This window comes from Dendrobates tinctorius, unplaced genomic scaffold, assembly GCF_039654945.1.
Source record: "Dendrobates tinctorius isolate UK_male_01 unplaced genomic scaffold, ASM3965494v1 ptg000158l, whole genome shotgun sequence".
Classification (NCBI taxonomy): domain Eukaryota; kingdom Metazoa; phylum Chordata; class Amphibia; order Anura; family Dendrobatidae; genus Dendrobates; species Dendrobates tinctorius.
Genome location: NW_027361825.1, coordinates 15,743,431 through 15,759,587, shown reverse-complemented (window position 1 = coordinate 15,759,587; position 16,157 = coordinate 15,743,431). Strand labels below are relative to the sequence as shown.

General features: G+C 45.2%; 1 protein-coding gene across 1 annotated transcript; it reads right to left on the bottom strand.

Moving 5' to 3' along the window:
* Positions 1-10,924: 10,924 nt before the first annotated feature.
* LOC141051682 (olfactory receptor 5AR1-like) lies at positions 10,925-15,955 on the bottom strand. The gene is made up of 2 exons (XM_073548677.1): positions 15,030-15,955; positions 10,925-10,949 (listed from the first exon to the last, which is right to left on the bottom strand). The coding sequence occupies exons 1-2, from the start codon at positions 15,953-15,955 to the stop codon at positions 10,925-10,927; spliced, it is 951 nt and encodes a 316-aa protein (XP_073404778.1).
* Positions 15,956-16,157: the final 202 nt, after the last annotated feature.

Genomic DNA, 16,157 nt, shown 5'->3' with positions numbered 1-16,157 from the left:
TAGTGAGGGAACACTTAGCTAACATAAATGAATTCAAGTGTCCAGGTCCAGATGAATTACATCCCAGAGTACTGAAGGAGCTAGCAGAAGAAATTATTGAACCACTCTCCATAATCTTTGAAATTCTTGGAGAACAGTAGAAGTCCAAGAAGACTGGAGAAGAGTGAATGGTGTCCCTATCTTTAAAAAGGGAAAGAAGGTGGATCGAGGGAACTATAGGCCGGTGAACCTTTCTTCTATACCAGGAACGATCTTTGAACAAATTATTAAACAACATGTATGCCAGTAGCTTTATGAGAATGAAGTGATTTACCAGAGTCAGCATGGATTTGCAACTAATAAGTCATATCAGACTAACTTAATTTCCTTTTATGACAAAATCACTGATTCGGTGGATCAGGAAAACGCATATATCTTGACTTCAGCAAAGCATTTGACAAAGCATCTCACATCATCCTTATTGAAAAAAATGACCAAGTATGGAATGGAAAATGCGACTGTAAGGTGGATTTATAACTGGCTTAGTGATCGGAATAAAAGAGTGAAAAGAAATGATTGCACATCCAGCTGGAAGAATGTCTCAAGTGGGGTACCACAGGGCTCTGTCTTGAGCCATGTGTTGTTCAACATCTTTATGAATGATTTAGATGAAGGAACTGAGGGTAAACTGATTGAATTTGCTGATGACTAGAGTTGAGCATTATCGGCCGATACTTGCTGTATCGGAATTCCGATACCGACATCCGATATTTTTTCAATATCGGGCATCGGAATCGGAAGTTCAAAGTTGATTGACAGCCGAAATGACGTCATCATGATGCGCGGTGTGTGCGCATCATGATGCGCCGTCATTTCGGGCCTTCCGGGGGTCTCTGCCGGCCTGCCGGGGGGCTGTGCCGGCCTGCCGGGGGGCTGTGTGGACTGCCCGGGGTCTGTACCGGCCTGCCGGGGGGCTGTGCCGGCCTGCCGGTGGTCTGTGCACCCTGTGGGGGTCTGTACCGGCCTGCCGGGGGGCTGTGCCGGCCTGCCGGGGGGCTGTGCACCCTGTGGGGGTCTGTACCGGCCTGCCGGGGGGCTGTGCCGGCCTGCCGGGGGGCTGTGCTGATGTCCGGGGGTTTGTGCAGGCATCGTCCGATGGGACTACAAGTCCCATCGGGCGATGCCTGCTACCATGACAGTGATTGACACATTAGCCAATGATGGGACAGTAGTAGTCCCATCATCCGGCTAATGTGTTAAATGTTAAAAAAAAAAAAATACTACATACATGCTACATACATACTACATGCATGCTACATACATACCACATATATACTACATGCATGCTACATACATACTACATGCTACATGCATGCTACATACATACTACATGCTACATACATACTACATACATGCAACATGCATACTACATATATACCACATGCATGTAACATGCATACTACATGCTACATAGATACTACATATATACTACATGCATGCTACATACATACTACATGCTACATACATACTACATACATACTACATGCATGCTACATACATACTACATGCTACATACATACTACATGCTACATACATACTACATATATACTACATGCATGCTACATACATACTACATACATACTACATGCATGCTACATACATACTACATGCTACATACATACTACATATATACTACATGCATGCTACATACATACTACATGCATGCTACATACATACTACATGCTACATACATACTACATGCTACATGCATGCCACATACATACTACATGCTACATACATGCCACATACATACTACATGCATGCTACATACATACTACATACTACATGCATGCTACATACATACTACATGCTACATGCATGCTACATACATACTACATGCTACATACATACTACATACATACTACATGCATGCTACATACATACTACATGCTACATACATACTACATATATACTACATGCATGCTACATACATACTACATGCTACATACATACCACATATATACTACATACATACTACATGCATGCTACATACATACTACATGCTACATACATACTACATACATACTACATGCATGCTACATACATACTACATGCTACATACATACTACATGCTAAATACATACCACATATATACTACATGCATACTACATGCATGCTACATACATACTACATGCTACATACATACTACATACATACTACATGCATGCTACATACATACTACATGCTACATACATACTACATACATACTACATACAATACATTCATACAATACATACATAGACATACAGTACATATAACATAGAGTAACATACTTACCAATACTTGTCACATTGTTCCCCGAAGCCATTGTCTTTTACGGAATAAATATTAACATAACAAACCACAAAAATACTCACCCATGATCCGAAGCAGTCCACGAGTGTGTCCCACGACGATCTTGGGTAGAGAACTGCAGCATCAGCTGATGCTGCCGCTCTCTACGGGCTGCAGGAATCCAATGACGGAAGGTAGGTATCCTTCCGCACTGTATTCCTCCGCCACTTAAAAAAAAAAAAGTCCCTAGTCTCACTTTATGCTAAAAGCTGTGTGGGACTTGTAGTCCCATCGGACGATGCCTGCACAGACTACCGGAGCCTGCACAAACCCCCCGGCAGGCCGGCACAGCCCCCCGGCAGGCCGGCACAGCCCCCCGGAGCCTGCACAGACCACCGGCAGGCCGGTACAGACCCCGGGCCGTCCGCACAGCCCACCGGCAGGCCGGTACAGCCCCCCGGCAGGCCAGCAGAGACCCCCGGAAGGCCCGTACAGACCCCCGAGAGGCTGTACAAGGGCAGGAAAGGGTTTTTCCAATTCTGATACCGGAAGTCTCATAGACTTGAATGGGACTTCCGGTATCGGCATCGGCGATACTGATACTTTTTTTAAAGATCGGCCGATCCATTCCGATCCGATATTTTGAAGTATCGGACGGTATCGCTCAACTCTACTGATGACAGAAAGTTAGGAGGGATAGCTAATACTGGACAAGGGAGAGAGAGGATTCAAAAAGATATAAATAAAGTGGAGCAGTGGGCAGCAACTAACAGAATGGTTTTTAACAGGGAGAAATGCAAAGTCCTACATCTGGGCAAGAAAAATGAAAAAAGCATATACAGAATGGGAGAAATAGGGCTAAGCAACAGCACATATGAAAAAGACTTGGCTATAATAATAGATCACAGACTGAACGAGTCAACAGTGTGATGCAGCAGCAAAAAGGGCAAACACAGTTCTGGGCTGCATTAACAGAAGCACAGAGTCCAGATCACGTGACGTTATTATCCCCCCTCTACTCCTCCTTGATCAGACTTCATTTGGAATACTGTGTCCAGTTCTGGGCACCACATTTTAAAAAAGACATGAACAAACTGGAGCAAGTTCAGAGAAGAGCTACCAGGATGGTGAGCAGACTGCAAACTATGCTCTATGAGTAACAGTTAGTGGGTTTGGAAATGTTTAGCTTGCAAAAGACACAACTGACATGAGACTTAGTAGCTGTCTTCAAATATCTGACGGGATGTCACAGTGTAGAGGGATCAGCTTTATTCTCATTTGCACAAAGACTAGAAGCAATGGGATGAAACTGAAAGGGGGAAGACACAGATCATTTATTAGAAAAACCATTTGACAGCGAGGGTGATCAATGAGTGGAACAGGCTGCCACAAGAGGTGGTGAGTTCTTCAATGGAAGTCTTCAAACAGAGACTGAACAGACATCTGTCTGAGATGATTTTGTAAATCCTGCAATGAACAGGGGGTTGAACCAGATGACACTGGAAGTCCCTTCAAACTCTACCTTTCTATGATTCTATGATGATGAATAAAATAAAAACAACATTATTGATATTAGGCGTCAGGTTCCTGCCTCTGCACAGGAGGAATCCCGACCCTTGCATTCTGCAGTCTCCCATTCCTCTCCGGCCGCAGAGGAGTCTGCTCAGTAAAGACATCGTTCCCGGCGTCTTGCTCAGTCTACTACTGTTGGCTTGGTTACTGCTGCCAGTCAGGGTTCAGCTATAGCAACATGCAATAGCCAGCAGCGAGCAGCTGCTTCTTTCAACCCACTGAGCATGCCCGTGGGAAGTCCTCTCATTGGAGGTCTGAGGTCACATGCTCAGGTCCTATTGCTGCTCCTATTGGACCACTAGGAAGGTCCTGGAAGGACGCTGCTATAAAAGAGCTGCATGGCCGCACGGCCATGTGCTAGTATAGACAGTAATTGGTAGTGATTAGGGATGGGCGAATCTACTCGTTAGGACTCGTTACTCTGCGAGTAGTAGGGGACTCGCAGGAGTCGGTACAGGATACCTACCTTCCGTCATTGTATTCCTGGAGCTGGTAGAGAACGGTAGCATCAGCTGATGCTGCTGTTCTCCACGCAAGATGGACGTGGGACCCTCGTGGACTTCTGCGGATCAGGGTAAGTATATTGGTGTTTTTTTATTTTGATATTTAACCCTCAGGTGACAATGGCTTCGGGGATCAAAGTGACAAGTGACGGTAAGTATGTACTCTATGTTATATGTACTGTATGTCTATATGTATGTATTGTATGTAGTATATATGTATGTTGTATGCATGTAGTATGCAGCATGTATGTAGTATGTATGTTGCATGTATGTAGCATGTAGTATATATGTAGTATGTATGTTACATGTAGTATATATAGTATATATGTAGTATGCATGTTGCATGCATGTAGTATATATGTTGTATGTTGCATGCATGTAGTATGTATGTAGTATGTAGCATGTATGTAGTATGTATGTTGCATGTAGTATATATGTAGTATGCATGTTGTATGTATGTAGCATGTATGTAGCATGTAATTTTTTATTTTATTTTTTTTTTTTTTTTACATTCAACACATTAGCCGGATGATGGGACTACTACTGTCCCATCATTGGCTAATGTGTCAATCACTGTCATGGTAGCAGGCATCGCCCGATGGGACTTGTAGTCCCATCGGACGATGCCTGCACAGACCACCGGAGCCTGCACAGACCACTGGAGCCTGCACAGCCCCCCGGCAGGCCGGCACAGCCCCCCGGCAGGCCGGCAGAGACCACCGGAGCCTGCACAGACCACCGGAGCCTGCACAGCCCCCCGGCAGGCCGGCACAGCCCCCCGGCAGGCCGGCACAGACCATCGGAGCCTGCACAGCCCCCCTGGCAGGCCGGCACAGACCACCGGAGCCTGCACAGACCACCGGCAGGCCAGCACAGACCACCGGCAGGCCGGTACAGACCCCCGGACAGTCGGCACAGCCCCCTCGAAGGCCCGAACTGATGGCGCATCATGATGCGCACAGACAGCGCATCATGATGACGTCATTTCGGCAGCCAATCGGAAAGCTCAACACTAGTCAGCAGGGGGACACAAAATCGCTAAGACTCCTATTTTTTTTTTTTTTCAGAGTTTAATACAAGCAATTCTAGTTTCTTAGCGATTTTGTGTCAGCAGGGGGACACAAAATCGCTAAGAAACTAGAATTGCTTGTAGTAATATCTCTCTCTCTCCCCAGCACAGGAATCGCTGCAATACTCACATCCCCATTCATTAACATTGGACTCGCTAGACTCGCAACGAGTAGCGAGTTTCCGTCTCGGACTCGTTACAGTCTAGCGATTCCGAGTATTTCAGGATTCGCCCATCCCTAGTAGTGATGTGTGTGATGATGGATGCTTGTGAACCGCTGAATGACTCATTATGAAACCCCTTCCCTTTGATACGCATATTGGTAGGGTTTAGAGTTCTGAGTCAGCACCGAGTTGTGGCACTGCCTAGTGCCGCAGTGCTCCCAGCTCCTCACACATGCTAGTGCCACTCTGCCTTTGGCACTATGCTACTGCAGGTACTGCAGCATCTGCTAGAACGGCACTGTGCGCGTCCTATGTGCTTTCTAGTCCTGAGCTTAGGCTGGTTAGTGGTGACACACATAGTATGGTAAGCAACGTGCAGCTGCACCCTGTGACTACTAACAGGGCACAGCATTCTATAGGTGTTTGTCACACATCGCTGTTGCAGTGCTGAGTGCTAGTGGGACTAGAGGGAACCCCTCCCGACCATGCCGATGTATCCGGGCTCGCTTGGCTTGAGTGCGTTGGAACGTAGAAACATTCTCTTTTGTTGATTCCTCTGGAATGGCGCAAAATATGAACAGCATGCAAGCTCACAGGCCGTGGCAGCGTGTGAACCTCTGAGGTAGTTGCAAGGAACAGAGCGAGTCAAATTATCTTTTGATTGAGGGCGGGAAGGAGCCGTCCAGTAAGGGAACACCCGGGGACAGCTTAGTAAGGACACCGTCAGTTGGCAAGTCAAACCACTGGGAGATAGAGGATGAGACGTTAGCAGTCGGAGCAGTGGGGAGGGAGTCAACCTTCTCCTTGTTCTCCTGTTGCCTTCCTGCCAAATCTCCCCGTTCCCATGCTCAGCCCCTTTTATCTCCCCATGCTGTCCAATGCAAAGGTTTTCCCCAAATCATTCCCTGGCAACAGTGGTGACAGTCCCGATAGTTCCAGCCTCAAAGTGTACATGGAACTGCTGACTCTGTCCTTGCTCATTTTTTTTCACTCACCATTCCACGGGCGAGGTATCTTGAGAATCATCAGGTCGTTGCTTGTATGTCTTAGTGACTTGTTGCCAAATGAACTGATCCTGGTTGTAACGACTGGAGGGTTGTCCAGCCATTGTGCGTTCGGAAAGACGTAGATTAGAACGAATAGTGGAGTTTTCCCATGTAACTACACCAGGCTGTCCTGGCTCATCTTCTTACATTGTCACAGTATGTATATATCCGGGAGACTAGTGTCTGCAAAAAAGTAAAGGCAGATATGCTTACTTGTCCTAGAAATCTACCAGATTGGCTAAGAAAAACAATATGTAACAAAATTCAAGGTTCTGCCAATATAAAGTGTTCAGAAACTGTGGTATTTAGGTGAATGACTGACTATTTTTAATGGTGTCCCAGAACCTTGATTGAAACTGTGTATGCCGCAAAACATATTGGGTGGATGCTAAGGGGAATTATTGACCTCTTTTAATATACTCTGTGGCTGCTCCTAATAATAATTATGGGATAGGGAATCAAATCTTTGGCAGGTACACAGTTGGTTTTTAATAACTATTTTTGTTTGACTCAATTATACTATACAATATTTTAACAAGAATAAATAAAAATTATTTTTGTTTAAAAAAAAAAAACACGTGTTAGAAAATGGCTAAAAACTAGTGGGACAGTTTGAACCTTATAGCAATGTAACAATTATGTGCAAATCTGATTCATTTTTCTTTTTTCTATTTTTTATGTGATGGAGGAAAAAAAATTGTAAAATTGGACATTGCTTTTAAAACGGTTTTTATAAAATCAGAAAACTCCTTTATGCAATTCATTTGAACATTGCTATGATATCATATGCTGAAGTCAAAGTCTGCAATGTATTACAATTAGTGATGAGCGGTGCTCGGGTTTCCTCGAGCATGCTCGGGTTTCCTCGAGCATGCTCGGGTGTCCTCCGAGTAATTTGGTGTGCTTGGAGATTTAGTTTTCGTCGTCTCAGCTGCATGATTTGTGACTGCTAGACAGCTTGAATACATGTGTTGAATGCGTGTTTGTTAGGGAATTCCCACATGTATTCAGCCTGTCTACAAGTCGCAAATCATGCAGCTGAGACAACGAAAACTAAATCTCCGAGCACATCAAAATACTCGGAGGACACCCGAGCATGCTCGGGAAAACCCGAGCAACGAGCATACTCACTCATCACTAATTACAATATATATTGTTAGTAGACAAAAATAAAGATAAAAATCAGGGTAGGGTCCAGAAAGCTGAACTTAATTACAGAAAGTTCTTTGATGAGATTTTTATATTTTTGCAGAAGGTTATGTGATTAGATTTTTGCAGAAAGTTCTTTGATGATGTTTTTGCAAAAAGTTACTTGAAGAGGTTTTTGCAAAAAGTTTTGATGAGGTTTTTGTAAGGAAACATCAGGGGACAGATCAGTAAGGACACAGGATGAGGTGTTAGCAGTCGGAGCAGTGGGGAGGGAGTCAACATTCTCCTTGTTCTTCTGTCGCCATCCCGCCAAATCTCCCCATTCCCACGCTCAGCTCCTTTTATCTCCCCTGCACCCCTTGCTGTCCAGTACAAAGGTTCTTCCCACTCAGAAGAATCATCCCCCGGCAACAATGGTGACAGTCCCGATAGTTCCAGCCTCAAAGTGTGCAGGGAACCACTGACTCTGTCCTGGCTCATTTTATTTCACTCATCATTCCACTGGCGAGGCATCTTGAGAATCATCAGGTCGTTGCTTGAATGTCTTAGCGACTTGTTGCCAAATGAACTGATCCTGGTTGTAACGATTGGGGGGTTGTCCAGCCGTTGTGCGTATGGAGTGACGTAGATTAGAATGAATAGTGGAGTTTTCCCATGTAACTACACCAGGTTGTCCTAGTGGAGGCAAAGTTGGAGCTGTACCCGCCTTAACATTTTCTTCCGGAGTCTCAGGGCCCTGACAGACATATCCTCAGATTGTTGCTCGGGGCTTTCTTCTTCCTCATCTTCCTCTGTCATGGGAGGCACCAGCTCAGGAATCTCAGGTGTTTCTTACTCTTGTATGGGGTCTTCTGAGAGGCATGGCTGGAGCATACTCCTGTGTACTACTCTAGTGGGAGCATTCTCTTCTCCTTCTGGATAAATATCATATACGGGTCCTTCTGTAGCGACCCAATGCTTCACTCTGTAGGGCCTACTCTCCCACCGGTTTTCCAGTTTGTCCCGTGGACGTTTTTCCTGCACCAACACTTGATCACCAACCTGAGGGAGCTTCTCAGGGTGCTCCAACTCTCGGAACCAAGTCTGTACTAGGCGATGTAGGGTCTGCAAACTGTGATGATGTTCTCGGACCAAGGTAGACACCCCTGTCCGTGGGTTGTCCTCCCCCGGGTCCAGCTGTAGTTCTGTGACTTCTTTTCCTGTTCAGCCAAACAATAAGGAGTAGGGCGTATAATCAGTGGTTTGATGCACTCGACTATTGTAGATTCACACGAGCTCAGACACGTACTCAGGCCACCAAGCCTTCCTTTTGTCTTCCAGGGTTCTTAACATCTGGATTAGAGTACGGTTAAATCATTCACAGGTCCCTTTTCCCTGAGGGTGGTACGGTGTGGTATAAGACCTGTCAAATTGATAGATCAGTTGTAGGTCTTCCATTACTCTTTCCAAGAAACAGGCTCCTTGATCAGAATGGATCCGCCGCGGGCATCCATAGACCTAGATGAAGTTTTTACAGATCCTTATGGATAAAATGTTATTCTCGGGCTTACTGTGCGCTGCTTGACCAGGATAAAATTACCACAACATGAGAAATTTAACCATTTAATTCCCAACGCGTTTCAAAGTGTGAACCACTTCTTCCTCAGGGGATGACATAAAAATCTATTCAACTTTCCACCAGATAAGACCCTATTGCGCTTTTCTGTTTCCTAGTTTCATTATGTAAGTTTTTACAGATGGCATATGCAGCAGACTCAGCCGTTTGATCCAGGGTGGGCGTCACAACTGTGAAATTTGTGAAATGGTCTACCATCACTAGAAAGTGGTCGTATCACCTTAGTGTTAAAAACTTGGCAATACATTCGCAAACACGGATTGGTATCACCCCAGTAACGCTTACACTTGTTGTACTTGGGTGGGCGTGAGTTCAGATAGTTCGGCGCACATCTGATCCAGTATGCGCCGATCCTCCCAGATGTATTGAGGTTCGGCTGTTGGAGAAGTGGTGACCTTTACCGACCACGGGTTTTCTGGATTTACTGCCAACTGTATGGTCTGGGGTGGTATGATTTCTTTAGGCATGCCCACTATCCGTGCCACTTCACCCCTGTGTGGGACAACAATTTCTTGAGCTGTCAAATTAACGCAGCGTACAGGCACTGTCCCTTCACGTATCACGGCCAGTGTCCGGGCTACTAAGAATCCCGCAGGCAATTGTTCAGTTACAGATGGTTTCAACTGTACTTCTACCCCCTCTAGTGGGGCATGTGCTTGGATGAGCAGAGTCAGTATGGTCTGTCCTGGTGGTAGGGTGAGTTTAGTGGAGGCCGGCACAACCATTTCCCCATGACTAAAGGCCTCCTGGACTCGAGCTGTACGAATTAGCCGTTGAAACACTTGTCGCTGGTGGGTCTGCGGACTCCACTGCTTCAGAGACAAATGAGAAGGTTCATCGATGAGCAGTTTTCTAAATTCTTTCAGGATATTCATCCCCAGGGTAACGGTATGAGCATGGCCGTCCTCCCCCAGGGTCAGCACTATACCCTTCTGTCCAAGAACCTTCCCACACAAGACGACCTGCATCCACACCAGTCCTGCGACCAGGATGGGCAAGTGGTTTGCCCCTGTCAGTTTTACTACCGGGCCCCACTCAGGCTGGAGAGTCTCTGGGAAGTGTCGCCGGAAATACGCTTCGGGCATCGTGGTCACTTGAGACCCAGTGTCCACCTGGCAACACACGGCCCGACCGTCAAACTTGGCCCATACCAGTGGGCACGTATACACCAGATTTGTGGGACTTTCATTACTCCTTCCTTTCTATTCTGGCTCTGGGCGACCTCAGAGCCCTCTAGTTTAATGGACGGGGCGGCCGTGGCCCATTCCCCCGTGGACATTCCCTAGCCATATGTCCTACTTCTCTGGAGTTATAACAAGCAAAGAGCCTCTGTCAGCAGAACCTTCTGGCATTGCTACGGGCATCTGCATCACCTTGGCCCCCGGCTGCGTACTGACCGGTTTCAACTTTTTCCTTCACCTGAGCCAATTCCCCTTGAATAGTCAACAGCTCATTTCTCATCTCTTCAACCCATTGGGGTACAGCAACTATCTTCACTGCTGCTTCACCACTCTGGACCTTCCCTACCGGGACCATCACCCCCTGCTCTTATTCATGTAGGGGGGCTCTCTCAGGGTCTACTTGGTCAGGGTGTCCTGAAGGCCAGTCACCAACAAGTCACGCAACACGACATCTGCCGGTCCTATCCCCACTCCATCCTTTCTAGCAATGGGGGAGTGTAACACTTGCAGCGCATTCATATACTGCGTAACCGTCTCCCTCACTCCTTGCAGGCGAGTCCTTAGTTCGCCTATGTCAGTGGGGTCCCCATGGGTCGCTTCTAAGATTTGGAGTACTTTGGTAAATGTACCATGGTCTCGGGGGTACGCAACATCACGGAGTCTCTTGCCTCCCCACCCAAAGCCATAATGGCCACCTCAGCCTCGAGTGTGGGAGTCATAGGATGCATTCTCATCATACCCCTCATGCATTCAGTCCAACTCCATAACATAGTATTGAACCCCATAAATTTGGGCAAGTTACTCAGCATGGCCCCCAGGTTCTGGGCATAGCTGCCTGTTCTGCCGCCTCCGTGCTATTAGACTGCATCCTGCCGACTATGCCAAATGTAAGGGTACTAGAATTAAGATTCGTTGGATGCAGTGAAGACCCGGAGGCAGAGAAGGGGTTAACAGGATTTACTCGAACAGATTATTGGCATACAAGGAATACTCTGCACAGGGAGATGAAATCAACAGCAAAATAACACAGGAACAATGAGTGCAACAAGATTTGAACAAAAACACAATATTTGGAAAGAAGGTGTATGAAAAAGATAAGTTATCGCCTGCAGTTCTTGTAAGAGGGAGGCTGGAATATCTCCCACCGGCGTCGTAAATCATGGACAATGTCTCTTGCTCTGCTACGGAGGAATGATAAGCACTGGCTCCCTACCGTGCTGTTGTATCCAGGCTCACTTGGCTTGAGTGCGTTGGAACGTAGAAATAGTCTCTTTTGTAGATTTCCTCTGGAATGGCGCAGAACATGACCAGCATGCAAGCTTGCAGGTTGTGGCAGCGTGCGAACCTCTGAGGTAGTCGCTAGGAATAGAGAAAGTCAGAATATCCTTCACTAAGAGCGGGAAGGAGCCATTCAGTAAGGGAACATGCGGGGACAGCTCAGTAAGGACAGTCAGTTGGTAAGTCAAACCGCTGGGAGATAGAGCATGAGGCGTTGGCAGTCGGAGCAATTCATTTGAACATTGCTATAATATCATATGCTGAAGTCAAAGTGTCACGTGCCCCGTCCTGTGTGACACGGCTAGCAGGCCGGTAACTAATACAACAGGACATGGCACATGTAATTGTCCAGTGTGACATGGCCCGCAGGCCAGTAACTAATACAACAAGACAAAGGGGATAGGGAAACATTTACAATGGTGGGCCCTGCGATAGGGAACGGGGACGTGGAGACCTCCTGCACTCCCCTGAGTCAGTGTCCCTAACGCTCCTAATGTTCCCTATGCTGATTCCGCACCGGTCACCGCTCAGGAACCTGTAACCCTGGCACACCCTACACCTATCCCTAGGGAGCTGGGTGGCGCAGGCACTGGCCCCACCGCTGCACTAACACCAACATGAGGAAAAGTGACAAACAGGGAAACAGTTAGCTTTTCTCTGATGCACTTGCTCCTGGCAACAGAGTCCAGCACCTGAGTGCATCTTCCTCCCACCGTGTCCAACACCTGGGTGCAGCTCCACAGCAACAGTGCCCAGCACCCGAGTGCCGCTTCAGAGCAACAGAGTCCAGTACCTGAGTGCAGCTGTCCAGCAACAGTGTCCAGCACCTGAGTGCAACCGTCCAGCAATGGAGTCCAGCACCTGAGTGCAGCTTCCAGCAACAGAGTCCAGCAACTGAGTGCAACTGTCCAGCAACGGAGTCCAGCACCTGAGTGCAGCTTCCAGCAGCAGAGTCCAGCAACTGAGTGCAGCTCTACACCATAGCTGCCACTCCACGAAGCTTTGCAAGGATTCTTCGCTGACACCATAGCTGCCACTCCACCATGCTTTACACGAACTCCTCACTGACACCATTGCTGCCACTCCAGGACTCTCCTAGCTCCTTCCTTCACTCAGGATGGTTGGAAAAGCCCAACAATATCACCAATGTCAGTGAGCACAACTGACACACCTTTATTGAATAAGCACACCTGTTAGTGATTCCCATGCAATTTCACTAACCACCACCGAGGGAAAACTATCTCTAAAAACACCAGTGCAATGACCATACTGGTCACCGGGGGCAAAACTATCTCTAAGCACAAAGCTTAGAGAGAGAAAAAAAAGGTTACCAGTGCTCTTATTTGACATGATCCAGCATGGATCATGACACAAAGTTTGCAATGTATTACAATATATTGTGGCGTAGCGCCTACTGTGTGTGTTGGGGAACACTTGCTTAGCATCGGATTAACGTAGTCAGGCACAGGTTTTTCACACAGAACAGTCCATGCGATTTATTTAAGCGCCATAAACCGTGCTGTAAGCCAGGTTGCACATCACTAGCTTACACATAGTCCATTACTTTATCACATAAGCTTTACCAAGCATTCACTGGTCACGCCTGAATTTCTCCAGTCACTGGGTGACAACACAGCTCAATAACTGACCTTTGCCAGTGCACACAGTTTTCTACCCATGCCCGGGGTTACCTATCAGGAGCTCCTGCTCCACAGACTGACTACCTGTCAGTCCAGGTTCCTGGGGAAGCTGCCGAACTGGGATCATCGTCCTTGTGTCCAGTGCACTACCGACAGTCCAGATCCTCAGATGGAATGTAGCTCCTCCAAACACAGTGCCTTCACAGACTCCACAAACACACAAGGCCTGTCCGGGTGCTATTAAGGACATTCATCCAACACACAGGCCAGCAGGTCCAAGGTCTCACCACGTGCTCCAGGAATCTGTTCCTACTTCCAGGATCTTCGAACACAGACCTTCCAGGACCTTGCACCCTCTGACCACACACACTCTGACCATGTGACCAGACCTCAGTCACATTATATGGTTGTAACCACCCCCCATGGATAGGCGGTGCATGTGTGGTTAGTCAATTCCCGCCCAGCTCTTTGATTAACCCTATAAGCCCCCCTTATAAGTAATATACAACAAATACTTGTGGAACTTTAAGTCACAGCATAACCATATCATTTTGGGCTTACAGCGCAGAGAACCTCTGCGACACATACCAGCCATTTAACATAATGCCATTCTCTAATTCACCATCATAATTTTGCCTCCAAGCACATCCTGAAGCGCATACACAGCACCCACTAGCTGTAACAGAGGTTACTGCATCACAATATATTGTTAGTAGGCAAAAATAAATATAAAAATCATGGTAGGGTCCAGAAAGCCGCACTTTATTGCAGAAAGTTCTTTGATGAGGTTTTTGCAAAAAGTTACTTGATGAGGTTTTTGCAAAAAGTTTTGATGAGGTTTTTGCAGAACGTTCTTTTATGAGTTTTTGGCAAAGTCTCTGCATCACAATCCAAATAAAAAAGCACTGCAAATCTTGCAACAAGCTTCCCATGCATTTGAATGATAAAATGCACCTACAGTGCACTTGTGGAGGTTTTTTTTCCTCGTTTTTAATGCAGAAAAAGAAATATAATTATGATAACATTCCACATTCGCAGTTGTATAAATATTGCCAATATAACTTGATCAGATATTCTTATACACTACAAGTATAATAAAGATTTATGTTAAACCAGAACTTAATCCATAAGATTTTGTGTAAACTTTGTGTAACAACACTGTCTTAATTAAAATATATATGTATCTATTATTTTTATTTAATTGCAGTCTTTGATTTATTTATTTTTTTTTTACAGGGAAGCATTCAAAAAAACACACCTTAACAGTACTACCAATATTATATTTATAAAGACATAAAAATGCATAAAAAAATCGGATCAATGCAGCATGAAAAAGACATTCTTACAAAACCATGATCATAGAAAGAAGCAGTTTTTAATTGTGTATTTTTCAGCAAAAATTATCCAAGTGAAGAAACTCCATGTGAACATACCCAATAGTTTTTTTTTTATCTTACACGGATGCTTTGTGCTCTTGATATCCTCAATTTCGAGTCAACTTTTTTCCAAATTGACGTTTTAAAGCCATAGTCACATCCTTATTTTTTAGACTATATATCAATGGATTTAACATGGGGACCAGAGCTGTATTAAACAGGGAGGACAATTTATTGGAATCTAAGTTTACTAGTGAATAAGGTCTTAAGTACTGAAAGATGAGAGTACTGTAAAGGAGTATAACTACCATAAGGTGCGAGGAGCAGGTGTAAAAGGCTTTGTATCTACCAATATTGGACGGAATCTTAAGTATAACAGAAATAATAAATACATATGAGATAAATGTTAAAAAAAATGGAGGAAAGCAACCGAGTAAGATCCCAACAGAGAGTATATAGAGTTCTAGAACTGAGGTGTCGCTGCAGGATAGCTTAATCACAGGTACAGGGTCACAGAAGAAATGGTTAATTATATTTGATTGATAGCAGATCAGTTTGTTGAATTCCACAAGAGTTGGGAGGTTTTCTAAGAAGCTCCAAACCCAACATACAGTGGCCAACAGTGCAGTGATTCTATGGTTCATGGCCATATGGTAATGCAAAGGGTTACAAATGGCTACATATCGATCATAACTCATGGCCGTCAAAATCAACAACTCATTGCAAGTCATGGAAAAAAACATAAAAATCTGAGCCATGCATTCATTGACCGAAACTGACTTCTCACCAGTTATAAAAGACAATAAGATTTTATGTAGGGTAATAGTGGAAAGGGAAATGTCCAATATAGATAAATTGGCCAAGAAATAGTACATGGGAGTGTGGAGTTGGTGATGGGTGCAAATCAATAGCAGAATAGTCAGGTTACCACCAAGAGTGAGCGAATAGATGAGTAGAGACGCAATGAAGAAGATCAAGCAGATTGTAGGGTTATCCGAAATTCCGTAAATAATGAATTGTGTTGTAACACTGATATTTTCCTGTTCCATAAGGTTTGTTAGATTTCAGAACCCCAAAAAATAGGCTTATTTTCAAAATGAATTAATGGACAATAAAAGAATAGAATAGAAGAACAGAAGGTATAAAAAGATTGGGATAATAGTTCATCTTCTTAATTCCATTAAATATTCGATTTAAAAACCAAAAATAGCAGAGTTTTGGCAACAGAGGTGTCATATCTTTTTTAGAAAT